The 18,830-nt window shown below is 47.4% G+C and overlaps 1 protein-coding gene across 4 annotated transcripts in view; it reads left to right on the forward strand.

The window, feature by feature from the left end:
- The window catches only part of Tox2 (TOX high mobility group box family member 2), a 124,747-nt gene that overhangs the window by 62,595 nt on the left and 43,322 nt on the right, over positions 1-18,830 (forward strand). For all 4 annotated transcript variants that reach the window (XM_077800044.1, XM_026383272.2, XM_077800045.1 and 1 more), the window contains exon 3: positions 15,777-16,022. In XM_077800044.1, the coding sequence (XP_077656170.1) occupies positions 15,777-16,022 (246 nt within the window). The remainder of the gene's footprint in view (positions 1-15,776; positions 16,023-18,830) is intronic.

Raw genomic sequence — 18,830 nt, forward strand, 5'->3', positions numbered from 1 at the left:
GACCTGACTGTCCTCAGTGACTAAAGGGAAATCCCAGCATCTTAGAGCACGTTAGCCAAAGCAGATCTTGTTCCCAAGCTGCCACAGGGAATCACTGTGGTACCAGGATGGCTCACGGCCAGTCCCAAGTTCAAAGCCCATATCTGGAAAAGTGATGGCTGAATATCTTGGTAATACCAGCACGGGGAAGCCAAGTTCTCAGCATGATATGACAGCTGGAAATCATCCAATAATAACACTTAATTTTAACTGAAATGTGAAACCCTTAGTATGGAAAAAAAACCAAAAAACATAAGATCAAGTAACAAACTGCAGAAACACTTGTAGCACATGCTACGCAAAACATACTTTCAAATACATAGAATAAGACAATAGAACAATGGCAAAAGGGATGCCCGCTTCAGAACACAGAATATGTATTGTGCATAAAAACAGGAGCCCGTGTACAGCTTCATTAAAAACTAGAGGGCTGACACTGGTGACTCGAGCCAGAGCTGCTTCCCTCAGATGGGCTAAATGCTCAAAACTGGGTAATGTGTGGTTACCTAGCACTTCTGCTCTAGCAATAGACCCTCCGGAGCCCTTGGCAGTGTGCAAAGATGTAAGAGCAAGAATATTCATTGCAGGGTTTGCAAAGTGAAAAACTGGACAAGACAAGCAGAACGTCCACCACTGCAGATCAGCTGAATAAATAAGCTAAATAATTAAATTGTAGTAGTGTCACTTGGTTCCTCTCTGTACCCAGCACTAGGCTATGTCCTGGAGATATAAAAATTTTATCTTCCTGTCGGGTGGAGAAGGTAAGCATTAAAAATATAATCTTACAGGGTCAGATGTGGTGGTGCACGCCTGTAATCCCAGCTCCCTGGGAGGCTGAGGCAGGAGCAGTGCATGTTCGAGGCCAGCCTCAGCAAGTTGGTGAAGCCCTGCCTTGAAATAAAAGAGGCCTGGAGATGTAGCTCAGTGGTGGAGTGCCCCTGAGTCCAATCCCCGAGACCACACACACACACACAAATTGCATGTGCATACACATATACACCTATTTCACAAATAATTCCGGCTGTGCTAAGTGCCATGACTGAGAAGTACCCGCCTGGGTAAGCACAACTTACCATGGACCTGCTTTGTTTGGGCGTTCAGGGACAGTCTCTGGCTGAGACTGAAGATGAGAAGTTGCCCGGGAAACCAAGCACCTTGGGCAGAGGGAACAGCCTCCCGCAAAGACCCTGAGTTTGCAATGATGCCCTTGGAGCCTCAGAGGAACTGGGGCCCCAGAGGGACAGGAGTCTGAATAGCACCATGGGGAGTTAAACCCGCAGGAGGACATTGCACTCAGTGGGGACTGTTGCAATGGGGGAGGGGGCTGAACTCAGCTCCTCCAGGGCAGCTGGGGAATTATGGCCAAAGGCAGGAAAAGGGAGTCAGGGTGGGAAGTTGCCTAGAGGTACTTGGTCAGGTGTCAGCAGAGGGGATGCTGACCCAGGCTTATCAGGCCAAAGGCGGCACTCTGAGGATGGGTGCAGAGAAGAGGACTCCAGGAGCCTGGCTGAGTATGTCAGGGAGGGAGTCCTTGTCACTGGCTCTAGTGGGCCAAGGGGAGCGTGGCTGCAGACGATGCCTGCTTCTTCACACTACAAATATTTTTTATTTTCTGCCACGCGCTGGGCAGGGCACCTCTCTAGGCCCTGCAGGCTCAGCATGGAACAATGTCCCACCCTCCTGGACCCTTCACTCTGGTCTAGGAGATAGGTATGGATCAGGCAAACCAACCACGGGAGTGAGCAGTGCCCCAAGGGGGACAGAGTGTTGTGATGGGAAAAAGGGGTTGTTCCTGTGGTGGGCCAGGAAGCCCCTCTGGGAGTTGATGCTGCAGCTGCCACCTGCAAGATGAGGAGGGGTCAGCGGAGTCCTGGGACTTGTGCCTGGTCAGGAGTGGGAAGGTGAAGGGGTGTCAGCGAGGCTGGGGGGCGGCAGGGTGCTTCACACAGGGTCTTGAGGGTTGCACGCTGTGTCCTGAGGGCCAAGGGGACGTCCTTGGGGGGAAGTGTCATTTGTGCCTGTGGGCAGGTCACAGTTGGCAGGTAGGGCCGGCAGGACTTCGGCTGATTGGGGCTGGAGTTGAGGGCGAGAGCGGAATGAATCTCCTTCTAGGATTCTGCTTGAGTCACCAGGTGGAGAAACAATGGTGGCGAACAGGGTTTGGGACATTTTAACTTTCCTCCTTCAGTTGGGACAGGTCAGAAAGTCATGGCCTGGAGGCTAAGTCCGCCTCCCGCCCCACCCCCTTCCTCTTTGACAGATAAAGCTTCATTGCGCACCGGTGTGCTCTTAGCGCCAACACCTCAGACGGTCACTTTCATGTTTCAGTGGCAAAGCTGAGTCGCCGAGACAGAGCCAGAACTGTTTATTGTCTGGGTCTTTGCAGAAAAAGGTTGCTGAGCCCTCCTCTAGGAGGGTTGCCCCAGGAAAGTGTCCAAGAGGCAGCTGGATATGTGGTTTTCAAAATGTTGTTTAACAAACCAATACAGCGACCCCCCCATGAGCTGGAAAAGGCGCTCCCCCCACTGCAGGATGGGGAGGCCTGGGTCGCGGCATCCCGTCACATCCCGACGCCACAGCCCCTGGTCACCTCCAGACTTCTTCTGGGACTGCTCCTTCCTGATGAACAAGGACCCCCAAAAGCCCACTCACCAGGCCTTCATCTTTCTAGAACCTTCTCCTCCCCCAAGAGGAATGCCCCAGAAAGCTGCCAGAGCCCTGGAGTGAGTCTGATATTGTCCCGAGCAAGAACACGTGGGGATTACGGAGTTTATTCCCAGATGTGGTTTTGGTAAACAAAGCTCATATCGAACGTGACTGCTGTCCTTGGCTCACTACGAAGCTTCTGCCCTGATAAGGGCCACCAGAGAGCAACCGCCGCTGGCAGCGTGGCCGGCAGACCCCCGAGGAGGGCTTCCCCTGCTGGCTTGGAGGTTCTGCCTGTAAAGAAGGGCGTAGAAAGATCACGGCCCCTCCCCCACCCTCCCCAGAGCCCAAGTTTGATTTTATCCATGGCTTTTCCCACTCCTGCTGGGTTTATCCAGGTCCGGGCTCTTACTATTTTATTATTTTTTTAAGAAGCATTTTCAGTCCAGGCAAAGGCCAAGCCAATCAGGAAGTGTCACTGTGCTGATTGTCAGGAGGGTAGCAATCCTCCCGATCCCATGCACTGCGCGACTGGAATCAGAAAGATTCTATTAAACGTCTCTGGGACGGGTGACACAGGGGTGTTATCCAAGATGATTAATGTGACTCGGTCATTATGGACTCAGACAAGTCTGACAGAATTGCATTTCATTCCTGGAAGAATTCATAAAACCCCTGCCCACGTGATAAGTTGGGAGCCCTGCTCCAGTTGACGGGGTTTGGGGTTTGGGGTGGGATACCGTCGTCCTTGTTTTGAAGACAGACTTGGGGAACACTGAACTGTACCGCTGTCCTTCAGTGGAAATGTTCTTCAAAGGGCGTGGGTTTTTCTTGTTAAAATGGGGGTGTAGCTCGGTTGTCGAGTGCTGGCCTGGCACGTGTGGTGACCTGGGTTCAGTCCCCAGCACTGGAAAAAAAGGTGATAGAGTGAAAGAGCACACTAAAGTAGACATTACCCTGGGACAGGAGGTGAGGTAGTACCGTCCCGGGCTGACCAGGGTTCACGGGTGTGGTCTCTGGATGGACATGGACATTGTAGGGCAAGGTCTGGTTCAGGCCATCAGTACTGCTCAGTTTGTAAATGTCAACGGTGGGACTTTAAAGTTATTTTGCCCTTTGGAACCTCGGTCTCCCCCTCTGTAAATGGAAATGCTGCTTTAAACACGGTCTGCTTCCTTCTCGAAGCCTTTGTATCCTTCCTTGTCTCCCTTGGGTGTTGGGAGTGAGTGGGAGATTGAGGGCATTTGGAACCCAGGAGTCCCGGCTCAGCATCAGGTACTATTGCTGTGACTGGGTTGGTTCAGCAGGTGGCCCCACGGGGGGCAAGGAAACAAGGGCTAACCCCCCCCCCCACACACACACCCCATCCTGCAGCTTTTTGAGCATTTTCAGTTACGAGAATCATAACTTCAGTCTCAGGGCCGAGCCCCTACCTTTCCCCGTAGCTCATGGCCCCCGGAACCTACAGTGGGGAGGGGGGTGGTCTGGGCCCATTTCCTCTGCGGCTGCCCGAGACTCGGATCAGGACAGGGTGAGGTGGAGGTGAGGTGAGCTGGGAATCACCCTGCAGCTCACCTCTGTGGCCCGTGCGCGCGGCAGCTGGTTCACCTGTCGTCACACCACCTGCTGAGGTCTCCTTGTCCTATCAGACCGCGGTGAGACCCCTTTGGCAGCCGCTGTCTTTAGGCTTCTCTTGACCTCCCAGAACCCATATTGCCTTGCCTTGCCGAACCATGTAGTGCAGGTTGCTCCTCCAGTCCCTCTATAATCTCTCTCTTGTTCTCTCCCTCCCTCCCTCCCTCTCCCTCTATTTCTCTCCCCCTCTCTCTGTCTCTGTTTCCTTTCCCTGCCAGTCCAGGACACTAAGTGTAGTGTCCCTTTCATCTCCCCAAATCTTTCAGTGACAGGCAAATACTAGTAAGTGTCCTTCTAAACTTCTCAACTCTGGGGATACACGTGGGGTTTTCTCAGAACTTTCTCATCTCTTCTCCAGGGAGAAGGGTGCTGTGTCCTTCTTCATGCTGGAATCTTGAGTCCCAAAAGCTTTGGAAAATAGTGATATCTCCTTTTGCCCCCTCAGCGAATCTTTGCCTTTCTCTATGCCTCGCTGGGGTGGGAGTGGAGATGGTAGTCAGAAACGGAAGCCGGAGACTCTTGAGCAAGCATGAAGTGGGCTAACCTAGGGAACCGTCAGATAATGAAGGGGACGTTTCACCAAGCAGATGTGCTCAGTCAATATGTAAATACTTAACAACATAGCTTTGAAATACATAAAGCAAAATAGACAGAAATACAAGAAGTTGGTAAATCACAGTGGAAAATTTTAACCCACTTCTCTCAGAAACCAATGGTTAAGCAGAAAAAGAAGAGTAAGAGTTCTTCAGAAGAACTAAACAATAGCATTAATAAATTGGAAATTACAATCATTTTCAAAATCAGTCTTATACTGGGTCACAGAAGAATTCTCAATGGCTTTTAAAGAATCAATATTTTTGTCATTCCTTTTTGGTATCTTCTTTTTTCTTGTTGGTGGCTAGCTATTTTGCCAACTTTTTTTTTTTTTAAAAAAAGCTCTACTTTATATTTCTTACCTAAAACGCATTTTCTATTTTATGATTCTTCTACTGACTGTTGGCTTATTTTGTTATTCTATTTCTACCTTCTTGAGTTGACTCCCAAGTTCATTTATTTTGTCTTTCTTGTCTCCTAATAAACTTATTTAGGTAAAAGGTATACATTTTCCATTGTTCTCCTCCTGGGTTTGTCAGCTCTTATTCTCATAAAATTTCAGCTGTGGGTTCCTCATTAGCCCAGAAGTCACTTAGACGGTGGCTCTTAGTGTCCTGGTGTTTGGGAGGGGCTCCTTGCCGCCCAGCCTTTGCTCTGGTCCATCTTTGTTTCCTTCGTTTGTTTTTGTTAATAACTAGGTCAGTGCCTTTAGATCTTGGCATGTGGTCTGCATCATTTCTACCTTTTGGAAAGCTAGAGATCATCTTTGCAGTTAATGCATGACCGTGTTGGTAGTGTTGGTGGATACTTGGGACAGATGTGTATCCTTTAAATATTAGGATGAGTCAAGGTCAATTATTCCATTCAAATCTGCTATTCTTATTTCTATCGGACGGACTTGTCGATTTTTGAAGAGACACGTTAACGTGTCTCACTTGGCTTATGATTTTGTACTTCTGATATTTTTTTACATTCTGAATTTCTCTGGTTTAGCAATCTACATAAAAGTTGATGTCTGTCATTTCTTCACAGTAGGTTACATAATTTATCAACTTAAGTATTCCTCCTTGTCTCTTTAGTGCCTTTTCCCCTAAATTATATTTAATTTGTTATTAATTTTGCTACTCTGCTGTTTATTAACATGTTTATCTTTAACCTCCCATGACATTTTATTCCCAGCATGTCTATTGTAAATGTTATATACTGGATTCTTTTATTTGTTTGTTTATTTATTTTTGCTACCAGGGATTGAATACAGGGGTACTTAACCACTGAGCCACCCCAAGCCCTTTTTTATATTTTATTTAGAGACAGGGTCTCAATGGGTTGCTTCAGAACCTTGCTAAGTTGCTGAGGCTGCTTTTGTAATCATGATCTTCCTGCCTCAGCCTCCTGAGCCACTGGGATTACATACAGGCATATGCTACTGTGCCCAGCTTGGATTCATTTATTTTAATCAAAATATAAATCTTTATTTTTAATATGCAATTGAAATCATATATATTGCAACTCCTAATATTTGGTCTTAATACTGCCATGTTTAAGAAGTTCTTTAGTAACATGTTTCATAGCTCATTCCTGTTTTTTCATGGTTTTTGTAAGTCTGGTCAAAGTCTTTTTTCCTTTCATTTTATTTTATCTTTTGTTTCTTTAATGGTTTGTAATTTCTGCATCCCCTTAAAATTATGACAAATGCTTCACAAATGAATTTAGCAACGTTTCAAGGCATAAGATGGACATGGAAAAATCAGGTGCGTTTCTACAAACCAACATTGATCAGTGCCAGAAAGGACACTAGGAAAACGATCCTGTATACAGGAGTACCTAAAAGAAGGAAATGTGAAGGGATAAATTTACCCAAGGAGACAAAACCCTGGAAATTATAAAACATGACTGAAAGGAACTCAAGAAGGCCTAAGTAGTCGTTGGAAGGCCACCTTGTGCTTGTGGATTGGAAGACTTAATGTTGTTCAGATGGCACTACTGCTCTAGAGATCTATAGCTGCAGCGCAGTCCCTGCCGAATTTCCACTCACCTTTATTGCAGAAACGGAAAAGCTGATCCACAAGTTCATATGGAATTGCAAGAGGCCCTAAATAGCAGCAATAATCTTAAAGAACAAGTCAAAAGACTCACATTTCCCGATTTTTATAAAGCTTTGGCACTTAATTACTGTATGTACTGGCATACGGACATATGGACAATTAGAGCTGAGTGTCCAGAAATAAACCCATACATCTAAGGCTGGTTGGCTTTTGACAAAGGTGCCAAGAAACAATCGTAGGGAAAGAAGAGTCTCTCCACCGAATGGCACTAAGACAACTGAAGAGCCCATGCTTTTAAAGAAAAGAGAAATTAGACTACCTCATGCCATATCCAAGAGTTCATTGAAAATGGACCCACGGAGGCTGGGATTGTGGCTCAGTGGCAGAGCGCTTGCCTTGGACATGTGAGGCACTGGGTTCCCTCCTCAGCACCATATAAAAATATATAAGCAAAATAAAGATATTGTGTCCATGTATAAATAAAAAATATTTTTAAAAACGGACCCACAGCATAAATATGAAATTCTTCAATGAAGACTTAGGGGTAACTTTTCATTATCCTGGATTTGTCAATACCTTCTTGGATATGTTGTTAGAAGCATGAGCAATAAAAAGTAGATGAGTTGGACTTCATCAAAATTAAAATGTTTTGTGCATCCAAGGATGTTATCAAGAAAAGGAGAATGGGAGAAGATAATTGCAAAGCCTAGTACCTAGAAGACATAAAGAACTGCCACAGTCAGGAACAGAAAGACAACCCCATTGAAAGCAAGGACAGAAACTGGAGGAGACATTTCTTCAAAGAGGATATGCAAATGGCCAAGGATCACCTGAAAAGACGCACAATGTCATTAGGACTTCAGAAAATACAAATGAAAACTACAACACGATATCACTTCACACTAGAACTGAGAATAAATGCTGGCCGTGAGGATATGGAGACGTCGGAACACTCAGGCTTTGCCAGGGGGACTGTAACACTGGGCAGCACTGTGGAAAGCAGCTTGGCCGGTTCTCAAAAAGTTAAACATCGAATTATCCTGACAGTAATTCCAGCCACAGGTATATACCCCAAAGAATTGAAAACAGGGACTCAGACAAATACATGGCCACCGGTGTTCACAGCAGCCCCATTCACGAGAGCCAAAAGATGGAAACAGCCCTAATGGTCCCCAGAGGATGAATAAACAAATTATGTTCTCTCCATACAGGGGACTACTTCGTGACCATAAAAAGGAATGGAGTATTATACATGCTATAAATCTCAGAAATATTATGCCACTTGAACCTTATGTACATTACACTAAGGAGAATGTCAATCAACCTTGAAAATATGCTAAGTGAAAGAAGCCAGATACAAAAGGGCCTGTATTCAAGGATTCCGTCTGTCAGGCACAGTGGCACCTGCCTATAATCCTAGTGACTCAGGAGGCCGAGACAGGAAGACCACAAGCTGGAGGCCAGCCTCAACAACTTAGCAAGTTGTTGCTAAGTTGCCCTGGGCAACTTAGTGAGACCCTGTCTCAAAATAAAAATAAATAAATAAATAAAAGAGGCCAGGGATGTAGCTCAATAGTAAAGCAACCCTGAATTCAGTCCCCAGTGCTTAAAAAAAAATCTATTTACATGAAAATATCCAGAATAAGTAAGTTCAAAGGGGCAGTGAAAGCCAGTGGTCACCAGAGGTTGAGGGAACACAGGGAAACGGCTCAATGGGTATAGGGTCTTCTTTTGGGATAATGAAAATATTTGGAAATTAGATAGAGGTGTGGTGTTGCACAACAATGAATGTAATAATTGCCACCAAATTGTTCTCTTTAAAATGATCAATGTTATGTGAAAACCTCAATGCATTATTTTAAAATATTATAGCAAATATAAATATTAAATATTTTTGTTATATTATAGCAAATATGCTTATATCTCCTTCTAAGTAAATAATGAAGCTGTATCTGCTCAGAAAGACACATTTTCTAGCTGAAACTCTGCCATTCTTAGTTTGGGGTCAGTGTGAACATGACAGCCCGGTACCTCTTCTCTTTTAGGAATCCTTGTTCTGCAGTTACTTCATGTGTGACCATTTTGGAGTCTATACACCACGGAGGTTTTGCACCTTGCTGCTCTTTCTAGAATCCCACTCTCAGATTCACTCTTCATTCTCTAGGTTCTAGCTATGAGTACTTTCCCACTAAGGATTATTTAAAGGAATGTTTTTGTTTTTACTTTTTGTGATTGGATTCTTCACTAATCTGACATGGTACATTCCCGTGGTAAGGGTTGAGTTCATGCTGATTGTTTGCCGGATCGTGAGCTCCTGGCTCTGCTGGCTGCTGACCCGCTGGACCTTCTCCAGCTCCCCTCCTCCTGAGGGGAGGCTCACCCTCAAGCCCAGAGGCCTTGCCTCTGCCCCTTTGCTCTGCTGCGTTGGAAAGTTACTGTATTCAGTGCTTTCTGTGGCCTCCTCCCAGGAGTTCCAGGAGAGGGGCTTGGCCCTCCTCTGACCCAAGAGCGGTCCCTCAGCCTTCTTCCCCTCCTGGAACTGCTGTGTGAAAAACACGACAGATGCTCCGTCCTTGTGGACACACCAGAGCTCTGGCAGCTGGACAACTCAGCATCCTTCTGTAGAGCACATGAGGCCCCGTTGAGTGGCCAAGCTCTGAAAATAGGAATCCTGGAGATGACTGGGAAGATGCTGGATTCTGAGTCACAAGTCCTGGGTCTCTAGTCTCACTAGCTATGTGACACCTCCTCTCTCTGAGCTCCATCTTCCGTGTCTGCAATACGGAGATGATTGGCACTGATTTGTAGAACTCATAATAAAATGGGAAGAGCATGCAAGTGCTGGATGCAGTGGCTGGCACACAGTAGGTACTCAGGGTGAGTCAGTAGCAGGACAGGTTGGTGGGTGTTCAGGGGCTTAGGATTTGATTGCACTTGGAGGAGGCATGTGTGTGTTTGCATGCTTATTTTTAAGTGTGCTAATTGCCTCTTTAAATGAATTGTCATAATTGTGTTATTTCAATATTTTGATACAACATATGCTTATTTTTTCAAAAAGCTTCTGGTTGCTTGGGCCAGTTCCAGTGGATGGAGGTTTCAGATTTTGACTGAAAAGAATGGACTTGGGCAGTCACTTGGCATTCCTTGGGCACCTGCCACATGCCAGCACCTGTTCTGGATGCTGAGGGACAGGGAGGGAGGTGGCAGTCAACAGATGAACAGATTGTAAGTCCCTCTGCTACCCATTGTTCAGATCTGCTGACTGCCACTCACCCAGCCCGGGCCGTTCCATCTCACTTACTGCATGTGACCGAGCACTTGCCAGGTGCCAAGCACTGTGCTAGGCACTAGGAGCAGATCGTCCCCTACCCTCACAAAACCCGGGATCTAGGGGGAGGGAGGCAGCAAAAGGTCAAGGAGTCAAAGCTACTTGGGAGTGGAGGGGAAGTCGCTGGAGGGGAGTCATTTAGCATAGGCAGGGGACTGGGGAAGGCTTCCAGGAGGAGGTGACTCTGGACAGGAAGGCTGGCAGGGAGACTCTGCTTTATGGGGAACATGACACCACAGCTGATTCTCACCTGCAGCCAGTTGCTGAAGAGAGACATCAACCCTTGTGCACAGACCCGGGGCACCTGCTCAGGGATATTCACAGAGAGGGTGCTGAGCCAGTGAGCTGCTCTGTACTCCCTGTGTACCTGGGATACCACTTGACATCTCCTGAACTCCAGGCGAGGACGTCAGGACAGTGGCGATAACTAACAGGAGATGGCTCACTGTGGGGAGGCCCTGTCCTGCACATTTACTGTTCGTTTGCTCACTCTTTGCAACAACCCTCTAGGTACTACTGTCCTTACCCTCTTTTTCACAGATGAGGAAACCCAGGCAAAGGGAGGGTGAGTTATGTGCCCCGGATCACACAGGTAGTAAGTGCCAGAGCAGGGATTCAGACGGCTCTAACCACCACCCAGCCCTGCCTCCTGTGTGATAGAGACCACAGTCCCCCTGCCCCGGGCGGTCCTGAAGGTCAGCCCTTGGCCTTGCCTTCTCATCAATGAATTGCCTTTGAGCTCATCTTGGTGCCAGACTTTACCCTGGGTTCTGGCCTCAGCATGGGGTACAGCAAGCAGAAGTCACATTTCGTGACAAACAGGTTCATCAGAAGTCAGTGAACTACAAGTTTGACGAGCACTTCCAGGGGGAAATCCTGGGAAATCTTGGGGTGCCGTATAGGGTCTGACCTACTCTAGAGTATCAGGGAAGACAGTTCAACCAACCTCTTTTATTTTTTTAATTCTGTTTTTACTTTCGATTGTTTTAATTGGTGCATTATGGCTGGTGGGATTTGTGATGGCACATCGTACATGCCACAATATGACTCGCCCAGTATTCCCCTTGGCACTTTGCCCTCCTTCCCCTCCTCCCACCCGCTGGTCCCTTTTCTCTATGCTACTGATCTCCCTTTGCTTTTCATGCAATAACCGCCCGCCTTCCTTTTCCTTTTTCCTCTCTAGCTTCCACATATGAGAGGAAACACATGACCCTTGACCTTCTGAGTTTGGCTTATTTTGCTTCATATAATGGTCTCAAGTCCCATCCATGTTCCAGCAAATGACATAATTTCATTTTTCTTTATGGCTGAATAAAACTCCATTGTGTATATAGACCACATTTTCTTTATCCATTCATCTATCGGTGGACACCCAGCCTGGTTCCCTAGTTTGGCTGTTGTGAATTGTGCTGCTATAAACATGGGTATTCGCATATTGCTATAGCACGATGATTTTAATTCTTTAGTGTAATATTGAGGAGCAGAATAGCTGGGTCGTATGGTGGTTCCATGCCTAGTGTTCTGCGGAGCTTCCATACTGATTTCCATGGTGGTTATACCAACAGACAATTCCACCAACAGTGTAAAAAGTGATCCTTTCTCCACATCCTCTCCAGCATTTATTATTATTTGTATTGTTGATGACTGCCATTCTGGCTGGTATGAGATGAGATTTCAGTGGAGTTTTGATTTGCATTTCCCTAATTGCTAATGATATTGAACATTTTTTCATATATTTGTTGACCATTTGTGTGTCTTCTTTGGAGAAGTATCTGTTTAATTCATTAGCCCATTTTTTCAGGCTGGGTTATTTGGTTATTTGGTGTTGGTTTTTGAGTTCTTTATATATTCTTGATATTACGCCTCTGTCAGAAGAGTAGCTAGCAAAGATTTTTCTCCCACTCTGAAGGTTCTCTCATCACACTCCCACTTGTTTCCTTTGCCATACAGAACCTTTTCAATCTGACGCCATCCATTTATTAACTCTTGGCATTATTTCCTGAGCTTCGGAGGCCCTACTGAGAAAGTTGGTGCACTGCAGTGCCTATATGCTGGAGTGTTGACCCTATGTTTTCTTCTAGGAGTTGGATAGTTTCTGGCCCAATGCCAAGGTTTTTGATCCATTTTGAGTTGATTTGCATGCAAGGCTTAAGATAGGGATCCAGTTTCATTCTTGAACATATGGATAAACAGTTTTCCCAGTACCATTTGTTAAAGAGGCTGCTTTTTCTCCAGTGTATGTAGATGTGTGGGTTTGTCTCTGTCCTCTATTCTGTACCATTGGTCTGTGTGTCTGTTTTTATGCCCGTACCATGCACTTTTTATTGCTGTAGCTCACTAGTAATAATTTGAAGTCATAGTGTGATGCCTCCAGCATTGTTTCTTTGGCTTAGAATTGCTTTGGCTATTCTGGGTCTTTTATCCTTCCAAATGAATTTTAGGACTGTTTTTCCTAGTTCTGTGAAGAATGTTGTAGGTGTTTTGATGAGGACTGCATTGAATCTGTAAGTGGCTTTGGATAATATGGCCATTTTAACAATACTAATTCTGCCTATCCATGAACATGGGAGGTCTTTCCATCTTCTTGTATCTTCAATCTTTTTTCTTTAATTTTCTGTGATTTTCATTGTAGAAGTCTTTCATCTCTTTGATTAGATTCATGACTAGTTTATTTTTTAGGCTATTATAAATGGGATTGCTTTCATGATTTCTTTCTGACATTGAAACCAACCTCTTGGTGAGGGATGAGCAGCAATGAATCAGATGAAGGGAAAGTGTGGGGCAGGCAGAGAGCAGTACTGCAGAGGGGACACATATGTAAGGGCCTGGAGCCAGGAATGGTCACTGTGATTATAGAGGTAATGAATGGGTCAGCCATGGAGGACATACAGAGTTATATTTGGAGCTAGAAATTTGATCCTGAATGCAGGGAGAGCCATCAGCATTTCAAGAATGGGAGTAACATTGTGAGATGTTCATCTTTTTAAAGACCACTCTGACTACAGGAAGGGAATAGAGGGACAAAAAAAGAGCCACAGGAGACCAGTAAGAGAGGCCCTTGTCATTGTCAAGGTAGAAGATGGCAGGACAGGAGTGTGCATGTGGCTGGGATGAGATAGTCACAGTGGAGACGGAGGAAAACAGGCAGATTTTAAAGACATTTTGGAGGAGTTACGTTGGATTTGAGAGGTGACAGTGTGAGTCCCAAATTTGTGGTTTTATTAACAGTTGGAGAAGAGTGTCATTTTGGGGGACAGAAGGACACCGATGCAGGTAGGAGAAGGGGCACCCTGGCCATCAGAGGGAATGTGGAGTGGTGTTGAGATGCCCACCTGTGGAGCTCCAATGAGTGACCGAGGCTGGAGGTGTACACATGGCTGCTGAATGGGACTTGGAGCTGAGACCCATTGGTCCACCTGGGGAGAGAGTGTAGGGCAGGAAGAGAGGAGAGCTCAGGCCTGAGCCCATAAAATGTCAACAGGGGAACCTAGAAGAAGGTGGTGAAGCAAGAAGGCAGGCAGGTGGCCTCTTGCCCCGGCGCAGTCTGCCCAGCTGTGGGATAATCCCACGATAGCCCTGCAGAGGGGGCCAGTGAGCAAGACTCTGGTGGGTTCTGGGTCCCGAGGTGGGTACCAGTGTGGCAAGGGCCTTGCCCTCTCAGAGCTGGTTCCTGTGGCTCTGAAGGGCAATCTAGGGCTCTTCCCCATGGGGTTGTGAGGGTTCCCGAGGAGAAAGCCCTGGACACTGATCAGGCGTGTGGGCGTCCTGTGCTCTCTGCTCTTCGCTTGGCTCTGCCCAAACCCACCAGTCCCCGCTCATGACGTCACCGCTCATGACATCACCGCGCATGACGTCATCCATCAAACAGGGAGGACTCACCTACCGGGAACCAGGCACGGCGTTCGACTCCAGTAACCTCACCAGGGGAGCACACTTACTTGATGCATCTAACCACACAAGACGTTAGAAATGTTATTCCTTACATGCTGTTGTAGTTTTTCTTTCTCTAAATGTATATTTTTTGACTGAGGTTCATCCTCACCTTCACCAGTACCTTTGGTGTCCTTCCTTGGTTCCAGAATATTCTCATGCCTCTTCAGCTATTCCTCTGGCTCATTTTCTCATTCTCTTCTCTCCAGAATGTCAATTGAACGGATGACCATACCCACTCTTACCTGTCATGTCTGCATGTGATCTCTGTGACATGCGTGTCTTCTTTGTCCCTCCATGCTGAATTCTGGATGGTTCCGGGATCTGTCTTCCAACTCAGACATCCCTTTTCTGCTAAGTCTAAGAATAGAAAAATATATTTAAAAAAAAAATGGAAAAGGGAGAATAAATCCCCAGACCAACTAGGACACCCAAACCCACCAAGGGCATCATGAGACAGGACAATGGAGGCCAATTTTACTTGTGAACCAGATGCAACAGTCCTAAACAGATTGTCAGCCAACAAAATCTAAAGTGCATAGAAAGAATACTGCTTCCTGACCTAAGAGGAACGAAGGAGAAAAAGTCATTTGCCAGCCAAGTTAACTGAATTTAAAAAGGAGGGTCACTTGGGCCTTTCAGTGGAGGCAGAGGGAAAGAATTTGATAAAATTTAAAAAGCAATGCACAATTAAAAAAAAAAAAAAAAAACTCAGCTAGACTGGGCACGGTGGCACATGTCCATGATCCCAGTGACCCAGGAGGTGAGGCAAGAGGATGGCAAGTCAGAGGCCAGCCTCGGCAACTTAGCAAGACCTCGTCTCAAAGTTAAAAAACAGAAGTGCAAACTCATCGTACTTTTCAGTAAAATATCGCGACCATAACGACAAGGGAGAAGCAAGCATGTCCACGCTCAGCCTTTCTGTTCACCAGTGTCCTGGGTGTCCCTGGTCAGCTCGGCAAGGCCAGAAAAATACACAAATAAGGACTGGAAAGAAGGTGGCCAGCATTGCCCCTAGTCTCCACCTTTGTTCTTCTAGAGGAACATTTGTCCCATTTGCTAAGACAGGGGCACGTGAGAGAGGCCGGGGTTGGGCTGGCTGTTGGGAACTTGTAAGAGAAAAGCATCCAGCTGCCTGGAAAGCCCACTGGACAGGGCTTGGGTGCTTCAGCTCCATTCCCAGCTCTTCTGCTGACTTGGATGGTCCGTTTTCCTTCTTAGCCTGGGGTCCCAGTCTGTAAAATGGGTGACTGTGGAAAGGTAGATCTTGGGTGGGCTGTGGTGGCTGGTTCTGAGGGGCAAACAGAAGGAAGCAGGTGACAGGAGCCAGTCTTGTTCTCCAGGAGAGCAGGCTTTTGTGTGTGGAACCTCTGGTGGGAGGGAGCATCTGCTTGGGATGGAGCAGGAGTCTTTCCAAGTCAGGGGGCCACCTAGACCCTCTGCCTTGCAGAAGAATCATCCCTTCTCTCTGCCAAGGGGTTGTTATTATGGTGGTGTTGAGTGTGTTCTGCAGTTTTAAGACACTGACCCCCCGCCAACGTGCCCTTTTGATGTTTTAGACCTATAACAGCCAGAGTGAGAGCAACGAAGACTATGAGATCCCTCCGATAACACCTCCCAACCTCCCTGAGCCATCTCTCCTGCACCTGGGGGACCACGAAGCCAGCTACCACTCGCTGTGCCACGGGCTTACACCCAACGGTCTTCTCCCTGCCTACTCCTACCAGGCCATGGACCTCCCGGCTATCATGGTGTCCAACATGCTGGCCCAGGACGGCCACCTGCTCTCAGGCCAGCTGCCCACGGTGAGTCCTACCTCCTGCCATGCTTCCTTCACTCATGGCAGGGACACCGGTCGAGAGAAGCAGAATATCCAGCTGTGATGAGAGTCCTGCTCCCTGGCAGGGTGTGGGTGCCGTTGGTCGTCTATGGGAGTCTGCAGAAGCCGGGGCGGCACCGAGGGAAACTTACTCATCACTCGGCTCACTTCTGGGCTCTGTTTATAACACCTTGGGATCTGTTTTATTATTCGTTAATACTATGATCTCATTTAACAATTTTTAACAGCCTTTACTGGAGTACATTTCACATACCATATCATCTACCCATTTAAAGTGTAGCTCTTCCTGTGTATATGGTCATAGAACTATCTAGACAATCACCCTCCAAAAGAAAGCTGTACCCCCAGTCCTTGAGAACCACTGATTACTTTCTATTTCAATAGATTTGCCCAGTTTGGACATTTTATGTAAGTGGAATCAGGTTTTGGTGTTTGTGTTTTTTTTTTTTAATTGTATCTTGCTTAAGCAGCCAGGAAAGAGGGTGATTACCAAAGTAAAGTTCATATACGCAAAGTCTTAGCAGGAAGGGGTCTCCCAGGCTGGGGGAACAGCACGCACCAGAGAAGATGACTAGGTGCGTGTGCTGTGCGGGGGCAGCCTGTGGCTCCTTCTCTTCCTCAGGGTGGAGGGCAAGGCCTGAAGTCGAGGAGGGAAAGAGGAGGTGAAGGCTGAGCAGAGCCTGGGTCTCCATGGCCTGGATTCTGGGGTTGTGTCTCCTTAGCATGAATGCTGCCTTCACCCATCCAGGTGGATAGAATGTCACTAGGTCTTTTTTGGTCCAATGGAAAAGTCTCCATAAGGGAATTCTAGGACTTTTCCTGAACAACTTATTTGAGTCTGTTTTTGCTTTTTCCCCCCATTTCACAGCTAACAGTAGGTATATCTATATATTAGTCAGAACTCTTGTATATTCATTTTTAAGCAACAGGAACCAAATTCATACTAACTGAAGAAAAAAAAAAAAGCCTGAACTACCCAAGGGTGGACAAAGGGTTTCAGGCATGGCTCAATCCAGGAACTCCAGCTGTGTCCTTAGGGCCCCGTTGCATGCCTGCGTCCACACAGCAGGCCTGATGGCTTCCAGCACAGTCCTCATGTCTCCGGAAGGCCCCTGTCTCCCAGGGACCGCCATGACCGAGCGACACTGACCTGCCACTGTGTCCTGGGAGGCTTTTGTCAGCTTGGGTCACGCACGCACGCACACCCCGGGGGCAGGAGGAGGGGCTGCTTGCTTGACTTTCCCCTCAGAGCCCCGCGGTGTCGGGTGGGATGGGTCCACCTCTGTAGTGGCTGCTCAGAAGCCACAGCCCAGTTTGTGGCTCAGTGTGGTCTAGGACCTCTAGACTCCGCTCGTTGGCTGACCATCTGAACTCTCTTGCATTTCTTAATCGTTGACTCTTTTATTGCCAACAAATTCCCGGTGGACTCTGGGTTGAAGCCACTCACGGTTTGGTTTGGTTTGGTTCGTGACGCCAGGTGAGAGGTAAAAGGAGAAGGGGGAGCCCCCTCAAGACCCACGTGTTCTGGGTCCGCTCTCCCTAAAGAGCTCAGTGAAAACTGATGCTCTGTTCTCAGGGGACACTCTCCTTTGGGGACTTTCCATAATGCAGCTCCTCGGCTGCTGCTTCTAAGAGACCTTCCCATTCAGACTCCATGGTCCACAACCTTAATTCCACCTCAGCCGCAGGTGGACACCTCAGCTGCTGTCCAGCTGACTTACCCACAAGACCCTCACTCCTCCAGACCACCTCTGTTCAGGATTTATGGTCACACAAACAAGGACAGAAGCAGGTGGACACCTTTGTTAGGAGAGCTGCGGTGCAGGGGTGGGGACGGCTGCAGTCCTGGTTGCCGGCTCACGTGCTGGTGGCTCAGGGAGACGGCGTGGGGTGTGGTTAGTGCGTGGACAGAAGATCAATCCTGGCTGCACCTCTGGGCCGAATGATCACAGCCCTGCCCCCAGGTCCTACTGAAGCCCATCTGAGATAATGTACTTTGCAAAGTCTTAGTAAATGTCTGGGGGGAGTGAAGAGTCAGGGAGTATTTGCTATTGTTATTATTAGTAATAAAAACAAGCTCCTGCTGTAGTGGAGTGGCCCCAGCCCTCTTTAATCTCCTTTACCCAAAGGAACAGGTTGCAGAAACTCCCAGGTGCACTTGTAGGACCCCAGGTAATAGAAGCTCAGATAATTACAAAGCATGTCATCTATTTATCAAAGATAACCCCTCCTTCGAGAAATGCTTGTGTTGGGCTCCATCCAAACAGGCACTTGGTAGTCGTTTCCAGATTTCTCCATAACGAGTTCACGTTTCGGATGCTTCCTCCATTCAGATGGCCTTAATTCTTCCATTAGCCTGACTTTGCAAGGGTTCGCTGGATTTTATACTCGCTCGTTATGTAATGAAAGATAAGCCGACCCTATTACCGGGAGAGGCCTGCGCCAACTGGGAAGCCAGATAAGAACATGGGGCTGAACGCTGGGTCTGTCTGGCCAAGAGGCGAGAGGCCCCTCATGACAGACTGTTAAACTCGTGGGAACTGCAGGGTGAAGGGGATGTCCCTGGGTGTCACGCCTGCTGCCCGGGTGATGTGGGATTTGTGTTAGCACCTGCTGGGTGTCAAGAGCCAGTGCAGGCCTGCTCCACTGAGAGCGGGGAGCCGGGAGGGCTCAGCCCAGGGGACGGAGGCTCGGAGGAGGCAGGGGAGTGTGTTTTCTGTAGCTGCTCAAATGACTGCAAATCCACAGGCTCCCAAATCAGGACCCTGGGCTG

Source organism: Urocitellus parryii, chromosome 6, assembly GCF_045843805.1.
Source record: "Urocitellus parryii isolate mUroPar1 chromosome 6, mUroPar1.hap1, whole genome shotgun sequence".
In the NCBI taxonomy this organism is placed as follows: domain Eukaryota; kingdom Metazoa; phylum Chordata; class Mammalia; order Rodentia; family Sciuridae; genus Urocitellus; species Urocitellus parryii.